Genomic DNA, 14773 nt, shown 5'->3' on the forward strand with positions numbered 1-14773 from the left:
CTATTGATACATTCAGATGACAACGAAAGGATTTTAATTGTCTGGCGTAGGTTTTAACGAGAGTTTTTGTTAGAGGGTAGTAACACGGTTTTAATGATACACATGAAATGATAGATGATAGGTTTACTGGATAGTTTTAGGCATAAATAGTGAAGATTATGTACTTAAATATATTGTGTATATATAAAAATTACTGGAAATATTTCTGTTATAAATTTATAATAAATAGAAGCTTGAAAATCTTTTCCGTTCCCTGGCGTAGATACTGAACAAACCAATTTCTGAAACTGTAAATTTTCAGTGTTGTGATACTTGTGCTTCGAGATATGTGGCACTTTAACAGTATTACATATTTGGTTGTTTTTCACGTAAAAATATTCCATAAATTTTCCAACTGTCAAGAAAATACACTTAGGTAGTCCTAGAATGTTTATTAAATCCGCAATTCTTCGCCATAAATTGTATTCAGATACGATAAAACAAGGGTTTAATAACATATAGACGATTGAATGTAAAATCAACGTAACACTTATTGATTTACTAACAATATATAATTTATTGTAAGTATATTTTCATACCTGGTGACTAATTTCGACGGGAAAATATAGAAAATCGAGGATCAAATCTGTCGAAGCTTTCTTTTGACCCCGAACAGCAAACGCAAATTAATCGCGCGACTCGTGTACGCGTTCGGAAGCCGAACGTACACGAGTTCGGCAGGGTTCCGCGAATCATGAATAATCTAACAGCGATCCTGATCTGCAATGCAATATAAAATAGATTTCATGGACACCGGCTGCAAACGCGCGGGCCGCCACCCTCGCGTGTTGATCGAACGCCATGCACGATCATCGGTTCAGCTTGATTAAATAAAGAGAGAACGTAGAGCTGTCGAACAGTATCGGCTAGTTATTGGACACGGTATAATCGAAACCGCGGCCTAAGATACAACGGACGAGATAGATGGAATCCCAAATGAAACTTTCGACTACGAAATCAGTGAAAAAAGATTTCTAATGTGAGGTGCATGTAACTAAAAAAGTACATATAATCTGCATACTGCTATTAGAAGTAAGTACATTTTACGATTATTATATTACAGGAATTTTATAGTAAATTATAAAAGAATAAAATATAACGTATATTAATAATAATCAGTTAATGGTAACAATATTATAAGCAAGGTTAAAAGAAAAGTATAATACTAAATAAAATAAGATTTCAAAAATCTCAAGATGAAACAAATGAAATGTAGTTCATAATAAGGAATACAAATTATAGCGAATGAAAATCGTAGACTTACCTGTGTCCATTTCGCGATGCCAAATGCAGCGGAGTATGAGGGAAAATCACCGACGAGGAAGAGTTCCGAAGAGGTACGATCAGCTCCGGATACGTGCTAACGAGTAATTGCACGGTTTCCAGCCTACAAAAGATAATTAACGTTACTGGAGGAGCGTGAAGCCAATTAACAATCGTCATCGATCGAATTATACGGACGATATTAAGTAATAATTGACAAGGCTAGAGTTTTGTATTGCCAGCACCCGGTGGACGATCATAAAAATACGAAAGAAGTTCGAATTTCAACTAAAAACGGGGGGTCGAACGAATAAAAAAAAAGAAAAAATACTTGCGATTTACCTGCCATATTGTGCAGCGAGATCGAGTGCAGATTCTCCCCGGCTGTTGCGGATACTGGGGTCGCATCCGTATTGCAACAGCTGTGCCACCACTTCCGTATGCCCATACTGTGCTGCACAGTGCAACGCTGTCTCGTTGTCCTTCGTCTGCGATCATACAAAGCCGGTATTCCGAGTTAACAAATTACTTGCTCGCGACTCGCGGCATCGGCGAGTGCCGAAATGAACTTGAAACACCCTGAGAATGCGAGAACGATTCACTGTTCCATCGGAAAGTACAAACGATTCAATAAATTAAAATGCTACTTCATCAGTACCACTTCGATAAGAAAAATTAAATAATATTCATCAAACTGAATATTGTACTAAAATAAAACTAAAGAAAAACATCGTTGAATTCTTTTATCTTGAATATATAACTTGAATTGAAAATTTCGCATAAAAAAATGTTTGTGATCCTTCAACAGACTGAATTTCTTTTACAATACAATCAAATTCCATGTGTTTGTTATACAATAATAATACATGAATCTGATGTGCGCGAAGCTTGAACACGATTTTTATATTCACCGAGAGAATCGAGTTTTCAAAGGCAGGATCAACGAGACGTTTCATGAATGCAAACAGTGTACCGTCGGAAATATTAATACCGCGTTTCGTTTTTTTAATTAGAGGAAATAAAAAGAAAAGGCATAAATTCACTGACCGTAAGATTCACTTTGGGTACCGAAGGTCCTTGGGTAAGAATTAACCGCACGATTTCAGCGTCGCCCGCCCAAGCTGCCAAATGAAGCGGCGAAGAGCCTTTAGCGTCGACGACGTTAGTGGAAGCCTCATATTGGAGCAATAACTTTACCACCTCCCTGAGGATAAAAGCGTTTCCCCGAATTACCTTTAGAATGTGCTTGGTATCGATTAATAGGCGATCGAAGGGAATATCAACGAGGGACGCGGCGAAGACGATTCCACGATCATCGAATTCTATGGATCGTTTCGCGAAGTGGGACGATTAAGTGAACGGACGCGACTTAAGAATCGAGATTGATCGGAACCGATCGAAACGTACTTGTGACCGTTCAACGCTGCGTGATGAAGGGCGGAGTATCCACTGGCGTCTTGCACGTTAGCCCCCGGACCCCGCCGTAAGCTGGAAAAATAAAACAAAGCACATTTACGATCACTCGAAAGAATTAGTTACTCGTTAACTGAATCCTTCGTAGAACAAATTGAACAAATTGAACAAATTTAATATCTTGACATATTTCATGGTAAGCGTTGAGTACAGGAATCCTTACGAAGATAGACAACGTGTTCACGATTGTGCAATTTTTAATAATTTTCTGTATAAATTTTTACTTTGAAAAAGTAAAGTGTTGCTTCATATATGTATAGGTAGCCCTGTATTCGATTGTTTTAGTAAAAAATCATTTTCGTGAAATTATTTAGAATAAGTAATTTTATTTTGTCAGTATTCGTGAAGAGTGTTCGTGAAAATCATTGTTTATTATTTCACTCGTGATTTTCAGCTATTAATTACTGGATTTTAGGAAAATTGAGTTTCTATTTCAAACAATGATATTTCAAGATTTCTACTGATTTCGAGCAAGAACTCGATACTCTTTCATTCAAGTTTCAGTTCTCTATTCTTAATGTCCAGTATCTATGTATTCTGTAATTAACTCGATCGACATTTCTAACGTGAAACGCGTCTCCAATTAGAGAGTTATATGATTTCGTATCGCGAAGCTAATCAGAGGAAACCAGGAAATGTATGCTTGATTTACAACAGCCGATTAACAAACGAGCCAACCAGCTGACCAGCATCGTTTATAATTCATCTACACTAGGACTCGTGGCTGCGTTACACGCGTGGGCATGCGGTTGGTTTCCGCAATTAAAAATTCATGGTAACTCGGTGTGATTGATACCCACAATCTAGGAATAACGTAGTATCAAACAAGGCATAATGTAATAGATAAAAGTATTGACACACTTCGCGTTCACCGAACCAAATTTCTATATTATTATAATACTATTAACCAAGCAAAAAATTTACAACATCATTAGGCTACATTTCCACGAAAAAGCTAAGTTCTTAGTTACAGAATATTATACATACAAATTTTACCAATTAACAAGCAGCTACAATCGTGAATCAACAAGTCATCTCTAGCACCACAATCCGTTCAAATTTTTTAAGAATACAATTTAAACAAAATTATTAACCTACTTTTGAATGTAACAAAACTACTGAGAAACAAATTTACATTTTACTTAATTACTAGATACCTAGAGTAATGCCAATAATAGCCCGATCTCATTAAGATTGTCAAGTGTCTATATTTTCAATTGTTTTCAGTGGTATACTGAATCTTTTACAGATACCTTCTTAACTATTCTACTTACAAGCATTTATTTTCATAAATATATACTTGTTTATTAGGTACCAATGATATTTATGATATAACAGTTCTTTTAAAAAAAAGTGGACCATCTCTTCCAGAAGTACCCTTTATAAAGATCGAGCTGAAGATAACCAGTCCATGTTGAGAGGGTGTTAGAAAAACGAGCGAAAGGGTAATGGAACTTCGGAACATCCCAACGTTTGGGGGATTATTTCGCAGGACGTTCAAGCCGCGCCGATTGTCAGGTCGCTGGTAACGATCATCCAGAGGCAGCCGAGGCCCATTTCCGCAATTAGGAATTCATGTTTACTGCCGGTAACAAATACCCGCCGGCTACATGGGCTCGCGGAGGCAAAGAATCGCGTGCGCGCAGGCATCGGCGCCGAGCAGACGATTCGGTCGCACAATGGGCCTCGCGGACAGGAACAGGTTCGCTAATGAAGCTTCCTGCATCCAACACGTGTTCTCATTACGCGCCTTTGTCGCGCGCGGAGATAAACGTTCCACGCGTTACTACCCTTGCGAACGCTACGCGTACGCGTGCTCTGCGTTCATCCCCCTTGAGACGAGCGGAACACCTTCTTTCTTAGCACTAAATTACCGAGCAGTTAAATAGACTTTTTGAAATTCCTATATGGAATCTCCAAGAATACATCTGTTGAGACTAACTGATTTGCATACTGCTAAATCAATTTCTTCAATATCTCTTAGTACTAAAACTACCGAACAGTTAAATAGACTTTTTGAAATTCCTTTATAGAATCTCCAAGAATGCATCCGTTGAGTCTAACTGATTTACAATTCATCTTGCGTATTGTACAATCAATTTCTTTAGCAATTTCTTAGAGAAACACTCATTATCTTTTTTAATAATTCCAGAAAGAAAAAATCAGGAATGGATCATTTTGAACCGAATGGTAGTTTTAATGTTAGATCAACCGGTTGGATTTCTTATCATCCAGTCACCATATCATCGGATGTCTAATCATCTTGAGAAAGTTTTTTATGACTTCGTCTTAGTTGTAAATGGAGAGTAGGGTAAAAGAGAACGGATGGGTAAAATGGAACACCAATGTTTTCGTAGATAAAACTCGTATTGAGCTGGTGTCGCATGACACAGATCTAATAAGTCCTCGGAATAATTTATGATCAACTGCAGATCAATACACAAGTAATGTCTATAAAAAATATTGGTGTTCCATTTTACCCTACTCTGGACCATTCACAGGTTCGAGAGACGACTCCAGTATTGTCATTATTTCGAATTTAAGTGATGATATGTGGTTGATGCTTCATTATTGTAGGTAATGTTAGCAGTATTAAAGTACTGGGGAAAATATGCAGTAATTATGTCTTCATGTGTTATTAAAATATAATGATAATACTGTACAAAAAAAATTGAATAAAAATAATTCTTTAATAGAGGAATTCAATTCTATGCGCATTCTGTTTCGTATAAAATAAATAGTTTATGGAAGTGGAAACTGAAAGAAATATTTGTAATTGAATTATGATTGCCAGGAAAATGTTCACCGATGATTCATGAAGTAGTCCTAAATTTTGTCGATGAAATTCCGGGAAAAGGTGTCCGTGGATGTGCATTTTGAAATTGAGGAAACCGTAGGCGGGCTACAAATGGCGTCGTAATTGTGCCATTACCATCGTTTGCATGTATCGTTGCGTTACCAGGAACACGCAATTAACTCGTCAAAACAATACTGTTGCAAATACGCCCACTGTTTCCCCGGTAATATTAAGATTTACATAATTTGACAAGCTAATAAAAAATTCTCGGTGCGGAGAAAATTTAAATAAAGTTGATAGACTTATGATCGATATGAAATTCTACTGTCTAACATTCCATAGAATATTTAAATTCTTCAAATTCTTAATTTTAAATATTATTCAACGACACCAAAAGCAAAACAAATGATTCTTTTTATGTTTAAACAAATTCGTTATGTTGGAAATAAAACAAAAATACTATTAATTTCGACCAATATATAAATTTCCTTGTATTTTACGAGCTTAGCACATACCGTAAATGCGTAACAAGGTTATGTTAAAGATTACATTAATAAAATAGATTTTCCTAAAGACCCATTACAAAATTATTGAAAAATGGGGGAGCAACGACGAGAAAAAATCTACGTATTCGCTAGAACGCTGAAAAAATACACTATTTTCACGATTCGGTGATGTGGGGTCGAGACCGCGGAAAAACACCGCGAGAGAGAGCAATATTTATCTTCCTCGATTAATACACATCATAACCGAACGCTCGAAGGCTCAGTATTTGCTCAGTCCTCGATCCGATGATTTCGATATATGAAGACCCAGACATAAAAATATGTAATATTTGATCTCGTCCTTCGAACTGTCACACGCATTACTCTTACGCTGATATTAGAAACGTTCGAAACGTATCAGTCTTATTAACACCGCGTTCGCCGCTCGTAGCGCGAAGCGCAAATAAAATTCGGGTGTCTTAATATCTGCCGACAATCGTTTATTAGATCGACGACAGTTTACCATCATTTCAGTGCGTTTGATGTGCAATCCACAAAACGCATCGAGGTTACACGCAAACAATTCGAGTGTATACAATTAGTTGATTATCGAATTCACAGCGATGTGGGCTGCGTTTACCAACGTTGTTCGCGAAAGTGTTACACAATCGTAAACAATATTCAATAACACTTTTTAGCGAATGATATTTACCTGCAACGAGCGTTCGCTGAAAATTGTTGGCCGTAGACAAACGTTTGGAAATCCCTGTGTTTGTCAAAGCGACGCGACGCAGCGTACCCATACGCGAGCATGTCCACGATAGAATAAAAATGGTACGGGCGAACGTATAAAAATGGTCTGCGCGCGATCACAATTTAATTCTGCACAGTGAAAAGGTAGTCGCAATAGAACTATACTTCCGGGTAAATGTAGTTAAGAAAAAATTGTCGGTACATCGGAATCGTATTGACAGTTTACATCGGCCTGGAAGCCCATTGTGACAAAATTTTATCGTATGAACTATCCAACGTTTATATTTCCAAATAGAAATACACTTTTAAGTGAACGGTACGTTTCATTTGTGATTGTAAAACTTAAATAGTATCACGAAGCAAAAGTTAAATATTTTTGTCGCATCTTATTACACGCTTACATTCTTTCAACCTTTGTTTGATAGATATAGGACCATCTTCGATCTTCATAGCTTTTTGATATCGATTCTCTTAATCGTTGTTGATCACAAGTATGAAACTATTATTCCGTTTCCTTGAATGTCTGCCTAAGGCTAAAAGTGTTAGACTCCAAGGAAACCACGACCTACGTAACCACTAGAATGCCTATGTAGGTTCCTATACGTTTGTTCTACTCGATCCAAGCAGTTAAAAAATACCATAATACTACTAAGCTACCAATAAAAGCTAGGAACTTATCCAATAAAAATCTTTTACATTAAAACTACACCCAACAGATAAATCCTCTTTGATCATAAAAAAAAACGCCATCTCATTGTCTCGAACAATCCCAAGAACACCTCACCGTACCTCTCCTCGTAGATTATGACGACGAATCCAAGCATCCGGTCATAATAGTCATCGTTTACCCGCTTCCGAACAATTTCGTTCGAAATCCCAGACGGGCAGCCCCCGGGAAAGCAGAAAACCCGCGGAGACTTTGCCTCGTTAACGGAAAGCGTTCTGAATCAGCGGCCGGCGTCGGTCGCGCCGCCGTGGCATCAAAGCATTGCATTCAGTTTACGCAAAACAATTACGGGAACCGAAGGCCTTTCTCCGCGGAGCGGTGCAGATCAAAGGGTCGGCGGGCCGTCGCCGTCATTAAGCAACGATGTCATTAAGCTTTCAGATACCTACCGGCACTTTAAATGATCGGCCCACGGTAACGGGACGCGTGCAACCCGCGAAGCACAGAGAGCGATCGTTCAAGCCCCGGGACCCGCCGCGCCGCACTCGAGGAACCTCTAATCCATTGTAACCGAAGATCAAAAACGGGAGAAACTGTCGATTTTACGTAGAGCAAACCGTGGGTCCCCAGTCGCGCGCTCGACTCGAGTCAAGTGTAAGGGGTGGCCCGGGCAGGGGCGGGCAAGAAAGAGAAACGAACACTCGAGGGGTTCTCCGCGGAGTGGCTCGCAACGCGCGGAACGTTCGAGGAGCTTTTGGCCGGAAGAAGAATAGGAAAGAGCCTAGCGCGGCCGAAGAGGACGGCACGTGTCGGACTTCCCTTTTTCTCTTTGCATCCTTGCTTAACCTACCGTCGGCGTCATCTTTCCGGCTCCCTTTAACTATCCGGTCGCCTCGCCGTGTCGCTCTTTACCGGCGGAGTCGCGGCGTATTTGTTTTCTGCGCCCCTAACAACGGGCTACCGGGGTCTCTTCAAGTCAACGACACGGGGACGACTCAGGACGCGCGTATGTACGTCGGAGTACGAATTGAACGGAGCTTCGTCCGTGCACATACGAGTACGTCGGAATGGCCATGGGTGTCTCACCCATCCCCGTCGAAAGAGACCGGTCGGGGACGTTTGACTCTTCCTTTCTTTCGCGCAGCAACCACCCCTGGCAGCGTCTCGCTCCTCTCCGCGAGCTGCTGGCGCGTTCGCTCTCCGTCGACCCTTCGCCCGCCCCATTCATCGAGTTTATCCGCTTGCCCAAGTTCCTTAATTAAACCCTGAAGATTGTCTGCAAAAAGGACATCGCCCAGTGCCCTCGACGTCTACGAACATTACGGAATCGAGGGGACATGAAAGATACAGACTGAACCATCGTCGAGGAAGGGCCTGGTTCGAGGGGCAGGGTGGTAGGCGCCGTCGAATGAAAGCACCACCGCTGCCGTCTGTCGGGCATCTATAATGGCAATTTCTTGCAGGCTTTAATCAAGACGCCGAACGATCAACGCGGCCGTCCGCTACAGGGATAATTGCGCCCGTTGTTTTTGCCGACCACACGGAAACGGAGCGCGGCGCCGATCGGGATTCGTGAGAACCGTTTACGCGCGCAGACCTGTCCCCGTGGAACGGCGTGACGCGGGACAGCGTTGTATTAATAATGCGTAATGGAGCTTAAGTGGTTCGTGCGCTTGTTGCGAGGTGTGCGTCGTGATAAAGAGTATCGGAGCGAGGTTTCATGGGACGGTTGAAGCTTGCTGGCGCAGAGGGTGCATTAGTATTAGCTGTGGTTGTACGTGGCGCTTAATGTGTTTTGTTTGTTGCTTTCTTTTTATATGAGATTAGTCTCTGCTATTTATCTTGTGTTACGTTGTGTTATCACATGCAACATCTCGTATGTTTTGACAAATAAACGTGATAGAAACAATAATAAATTGTATCTATTTATGTAGAGATACTTCAATATATCTTATCGTACACGATGTTTTAAATATTCAAGTTTATTTGAATTGGAATGCTTTTTTAGTAATTCGTTTCAAATCAAATTAATTACGTCTGACTTCAGTATCTTTGCGAGATTGCAATTATCAAATATTCAATAACGTTTTCGAAGTAACAAACGTCGATCGTTTTCAGCTACAACGACAGAATATAACTCTGGGTAGGGCCGGCAGGCCACGCAAGCCCATCGACAAACAATAACAGTAGCGTTTAGAGTGAAATATCCAGGAGAACCCCGAGTCATTGAATTACAGGGTTTTCCCCGGCACTCGAGGTCAGAGGCGCAATAAAATGTCGAGGAATAAGGGAGAACTTCTATCCCAGCCCTTTCCGGTTCTGCGGATGCGAGCGCTCGCCGGGAACGCGCCCTTACGCGCGTGGGAGAAGAGGCGAGCCGCTCGGAGGGCGGCAGATAGCGGAACAAAGAAAGGTAGAAAGACGCGGGGGGAGACCAGACGGGATTCGAAATAGACGTCGGGCGAGTATAAAATTCGAATTGAAAAGGAAAGGGAGTAAGAGAAAGAGGTGAAAGAAGCAGAAGCGGAGAGGAGCGAAGGATGAAACGCGAAAGCGAGTAAAAGGAAGAAATTGAAAAGCGGCGGGACAAGGGGGTGAACTTCGGTAGACGGAACGATAACGGAAAGAAACGTAAGTGAAAAGCGAAACGGGTAGAATGGTAATAAATAGAGACAGATATTTCAACGGATGGGCAAGGAGGGAACGAACAGCCAAGAGAAATAGAGTGCGAGTGGAACGGAGTACTCCGGAGAGAATGAAAGAGGATAGAGAGAGGGATTGAGGGAAAGAAAGGGAGGAAAGGTACGCGCGGCGAAAAAGAGGGAACAAGATAGAGATGAATGAGGACCAAATGGCGGTGAAGGTGTATACACGCGAGGGGCGTTAGGGCGTCAATCGATAAATTCTTCCAGCTTGGAAGAGGGGCCACGATACGTGCTGATGTCGCAAAAGGTCCTTCCTCTCGCAAACACTCGAGCCAACACTTTAGAAAGGTGACAGAAAAAAAGCGGAGACTCTCTTATAGTTGCACTTTATGCAGTTTCGCGGCCCCCTCGAGGAAAGGGCGGCCCTCGAAGGGACGATCGCCCATTGATCCGTCTAGGAACGAACGCCGAGCCGGCCGGTGTTCTCGTTATGGCAGAATGCCTCGCTGCCGGCTAATTATCCCCTAGTGGATCGTTTAACGCATCGATTCCTTCTTCCAGAACACCGGAGAACGAACAAAACATTACGGCGAAATCGGTCGAGTGTGACAGATCCGTTCCGGGGGCTTGTAACGCTAGAATTTAATACCGTTTCAAAAACGTGACAAAACTGATTCGCTCGCCGCTGAATTGAAACGAGGCGGACGTTTAACCGACGCGCCGACCGCGCTCTTCGCAGTTCGATAGATACTCCTGAATGCGGCGCGCATAACGGCTTTAATTGGTCGCGGTGATTTAACTTTTTTTAATTCGCGCGTCTTGTTTTTCTACGCGAACGTGCATACCGTTGATGTAATGTGCCGTTGCAATAAAGAAAGTACAGACTGATTCAAGTGTTCAACTTTCAAGTAATTTAGTTCTTACTTTGTTTAGCTGCAGCGCGTTTCAGTGAAAATATCAACAAATTCGAAAATACAAGTTACAAAAGTGTGTCACTAATTTAGAAAGATAAATAGCATCAGTTTTAAACAAAACCGAGGAATCTCTATCTTTAAATATTCTTCAGTCTTTACAATTTCTGTACCCTCCAACTTAAATCACCGAAGAAGAGGTAAATGAAGCATTAAATTATTAAACGTGGTACCTTTCATCTTTAAAAAAGCCGTCCGACCTTCAAACAGAATGAATCTAGATCACCGGGGTCTCTGTTGGACCACCTAAACGACGAGTACCCTGAATCCCAGTTTCCGAGTACAAAAATAAGTTCCTTGTACCAGCGGATTCCGAGGCGGGCCACGCGATCCAGGACACATCAAAGGGTGCCAATATCGCGTCCAATGGATGCCGTTAGAAGTCGTTGCGCCCGGAGGACCTCGGGTGCGATGTTCCTCTGCGGAGGCCTTGCATGGCCCCTTCGGCCATGATTAAAATTATTGCTCGACCACGGCGCGCAAACAAAGGATGAGCAACGTTCGCGGCCAACGGTACACGTGGAAGTGGCGAGTCGAGACTGCGATTAGCATCGCAAAATATTTCTCTGGTCTGGCCGGGCGCGTTGCCTGCGTCGTTTGCAGCCGCGTTTTATATTGCCTTTTCTGTGATCTCTCGTCGAGGAGGCGGAAGAGGATGGCGAAAAGGCCGAGCACGCCGAGCAACGGAGCGACGTGCGCAAGGAAAAGATAGAAAGGGAAAGAAAGGGCGAAAGGGCGAAAGAGAGAGAGAAAGAGAAACAGAGAGCGGGTGCCATGGAAGGATGAGCAAAAAGCTTTGGTGAAAAGTTGCCGCGGGCGAGCTTTGTAGTTATGGACAAGTTGCACGGCTGGTGACGAGCAAAAGAGGCAATTTGTTAGAAGAGGAGACGGCCGCGCTCGCGCGTTCACCACGCGCGATATACATTTAGGAATCGCGCCGCGGCTCCGGATCCTCTTCCTCTTTTCATCTTTCTCGCGTCCCCGTTTCACCTCATCTGCTCTCACGCGAAGCGTCGCGTCGCGTCGCGTCGGGACCCCGGTTCTTGCTTTCTACGGACCTTTCTCTCCTGTCAACCGCCCGTCCCCCGCGTTCCACCTCTCGCGTTCCCTTTCTTACCCACCAGTGGTTTTTGCCCGCGAGAGCGACAATCAGTGTTAAAGTGCGTGAACGCACTCGAAGCACGCGCGGCCGCTTGTACTTACACGAGAGCACGCACCCGCGGCGAGCCCCTCGAAAGCGAACCGCTCGGCATCCCGGTCCCGGCGCGCCGTGACTTAATTAACGAACGCGCGAGGAAGCGTCGACAGAGTCGTCTTTGTCGAGAAGTTCGCGGGACTGGGTCAATAAAGACGCGCGGAGGCCACCGGCTGATTCGACTAATTGCGCGTGCCTCGTATTACCATCGATCGCTCGATCGAACGATCCCCGATCACTGCCGGAGGAGACAGTCCACGACCTTGCCACTCTCTTTGAACCTTTCGCATCGATCTGTCAGCCCGACGACCGGTGAGTCTCGTCCGGGCGAGCGGATTTCGAGATTAGCCGGCCTCCACGAATCGATCCACGATTCGCTCGGATTGCGAGGAAGTTGTTACGCGCGCGTGACCGGCTGCCCAGCCGCCTTTTACACGTTGCGAGATATATAGAGGCCAGTGGCGATAAGAAGCGATAGGGGACCGACGAGCGAAGGAGCGTTTACGGTGGCAATTTTTCAATGCGATCCACTTAAACGGCTTTTTTCACGCGTTGCGCACCGCGTCGAAGGCGAACCGCGGTTCGGCTGCGGAAAGCGGGGAGGCGTTGACCCTGATCGCTGACCGGAAACGGGAAACTGGGACCGGGGTCTCTCGGAAGCGTGAACGCCGAACGTCAAACGACGCTTTTCAAACGTTACGACGATGGCGTCGCTAAATTATGCTAACTCGAACAGGATGACTAACTTGTTAGACTGAATGTTTTTTGCAGCGGAACGAGTTGAACGCCGGGTCCCCGTTCTTGCTCGATCTCGTTACTGTTGCCAAGGAAACAGAGCCTTCTGCGCGTATCCTTCTTTTTTTATCTTTGCACGGCCGCGTCATGTAAATCGAATGAAAAATTCAATTTAACGCGAACTTCGAATTCGTCTCGTCCCCCGACATTCCTGGCTGCCGGTGGTGCAATTCGCGTAATTAAATGTAACTCGTGCTCATGCATTGTGTTTATTATACGTAAAATGTAAAAGTTTTAGCAATTAACTCGTTGAAATTAATAGCTCCGGGTTTTACGAGAAACCGTGTAACGCGTCGTTGACCACGGTATAATTAGCAATTAAGTGTACGCTGTAACAATCTTTACGTTTTTTATTCAATGCCAGAAATGATCTCGAGAACCGAGGAAATATAGACCAGAGACTTTCAAACGGAAACGCTTTTGCTTCTTAATTTCTTGGTCAAACTAACGCTAAACATTCGCGATATAGAAACTTCGTTACAACTTCCAGTAGCCTGTTCGTTAGGATTAAGTTACACTTATTTTGTCAGTATTAGTTAAGTTTGTTGCACCAATGGTACGTTCACGTGGCCCAGGATAGAGACGAAAATATTACGGACTCTGGCTCGCCATCTTTTCTACCACGATCTATCACATTCGAGCAAGGTTTATCACTGACCCTTGAAAATAAATAGCTACCCACCAAATAAGCCCCTTTATCGGCCCCATAAATAGAAAATAGCCTGACTCGATAAGTCTCGTAGACGCTTCGTGCCTCTTCCAGATGGGCTGCGACCGAACATTTCCCATTGGCTATCAACGAGATTTAATTAAATCGTTCCCCATAAAGATATCGCCAACACAAAAGGAGCCTGGCCATAAAAAAGACGAGTAACAACAGCTCCTTTCAAAACAACGTTTAATTTCAGTTTCATCGGCACACGCTCGGTATACAGCGCGCATTCTCCGAGTTTCGATTAGCGCGAATAAGGTATTTTTCAATTACCATTCTTCACTTTGTTTTAGTACCCAAGTCGTGACGTAATTTTCGAAGGTGATAACAGAAAGATACTCGTTAACCTACATACAAATAATATTAACTTTTATTAAATTCAGCTAGAAATCTTCACGAGTCTCCTTCATAGTTGCAAGGGGTTAAGTTCCTTTTTACAAATGTCTTCTCAAGTTCCAATTGGTTTCCTATATTTGGGCCATTTTTTTTTTTATCATAGAAACAAGTTCTAGTTTTCTTCTCTAATAAATACAGATTTGTTAGCCATGAAGACTATAATAATTGATACTCCAGGAAATGAAATTTCCTTTTTAAAATGGCCCAAGAAATGCAATCGGCCTTCTATACTTGGACCACATTTGGCTCACAGAAGCAGTTCCGCATAGTTTTCTCCTCCCGTGGGATTTATTAAAGAACTTATAATAATTGATACCGCTGGTTCGTGCACGAGTACATCTCCGTGCATCATCGCATCGTGCGCGAACCAAGAGGGGTGATTCATGGTCACGGTGAAATCATGAATAATCACTCAACAATAACGCGCGAACACATACGGGCGCATTATTCCCGACAGATATTCAGAGCAAGCCTGATTATGCCGGGAAAATTACCCGCCGCCCGTTCATTTCCACCTAGGAATCGTATTAAACGCGTTACACGAAAATTCCCAATTATTAAGCGTCGTGCACAGACGCGGCG

General features: G+C 43.0%; 1 protein-coding gene across 2 annotated transcripts in view; it reads right to left on the bottom strand.

The window, feature by feature from the left end:
• Nucleotides 1–14773, bottom strand: part of LOC116429785 (ankyrin repeat and SAM domain-containing protein 1A) — an 85334-nt gene that overhangs the window by 69605 nt on the left and 956 nt on the right. For both annotated transcript variants that reach the window (XM_031983119.2, XM_076371610.1), the window contains exons 2-5: nucleotides 2710–2790; nucleotides 2350–2506; nucleotides 1645–1790; nucleotides 1304–1426 (exon numbers count right to left, since the gene is read on the bottom strand). In XM_031983119.2, the coding sequence (XP_031838979.1) occupies nucleotides 1304–1426; nucleotides 1645–1790; nucleotides 2350–2506; nucleotides 2710–2790 (507 nt within the window). The remainder of the gene's footprint in view (nucleotides 1–1303; nucleotides 1427–1644; nucleotides 1791–2349; nucleotides 2507–2709; nucleotides 2791–14773) is intronic.

This window comes from Nomia melanderi, chromosome 10, assembly GCF_051020985.1.
Source record: "Nomia melanderi isolate GNS246 chromosome 10, iyNomMela1, whole genome shotgun sequence".
NCBI classification, from domain to species: domain Eukaryota; kingdom Metazoa; phylum Arthropoda; class Insecta; order Hymenoptera; family Halictidae; genus Nomia; species Nomia melanderi.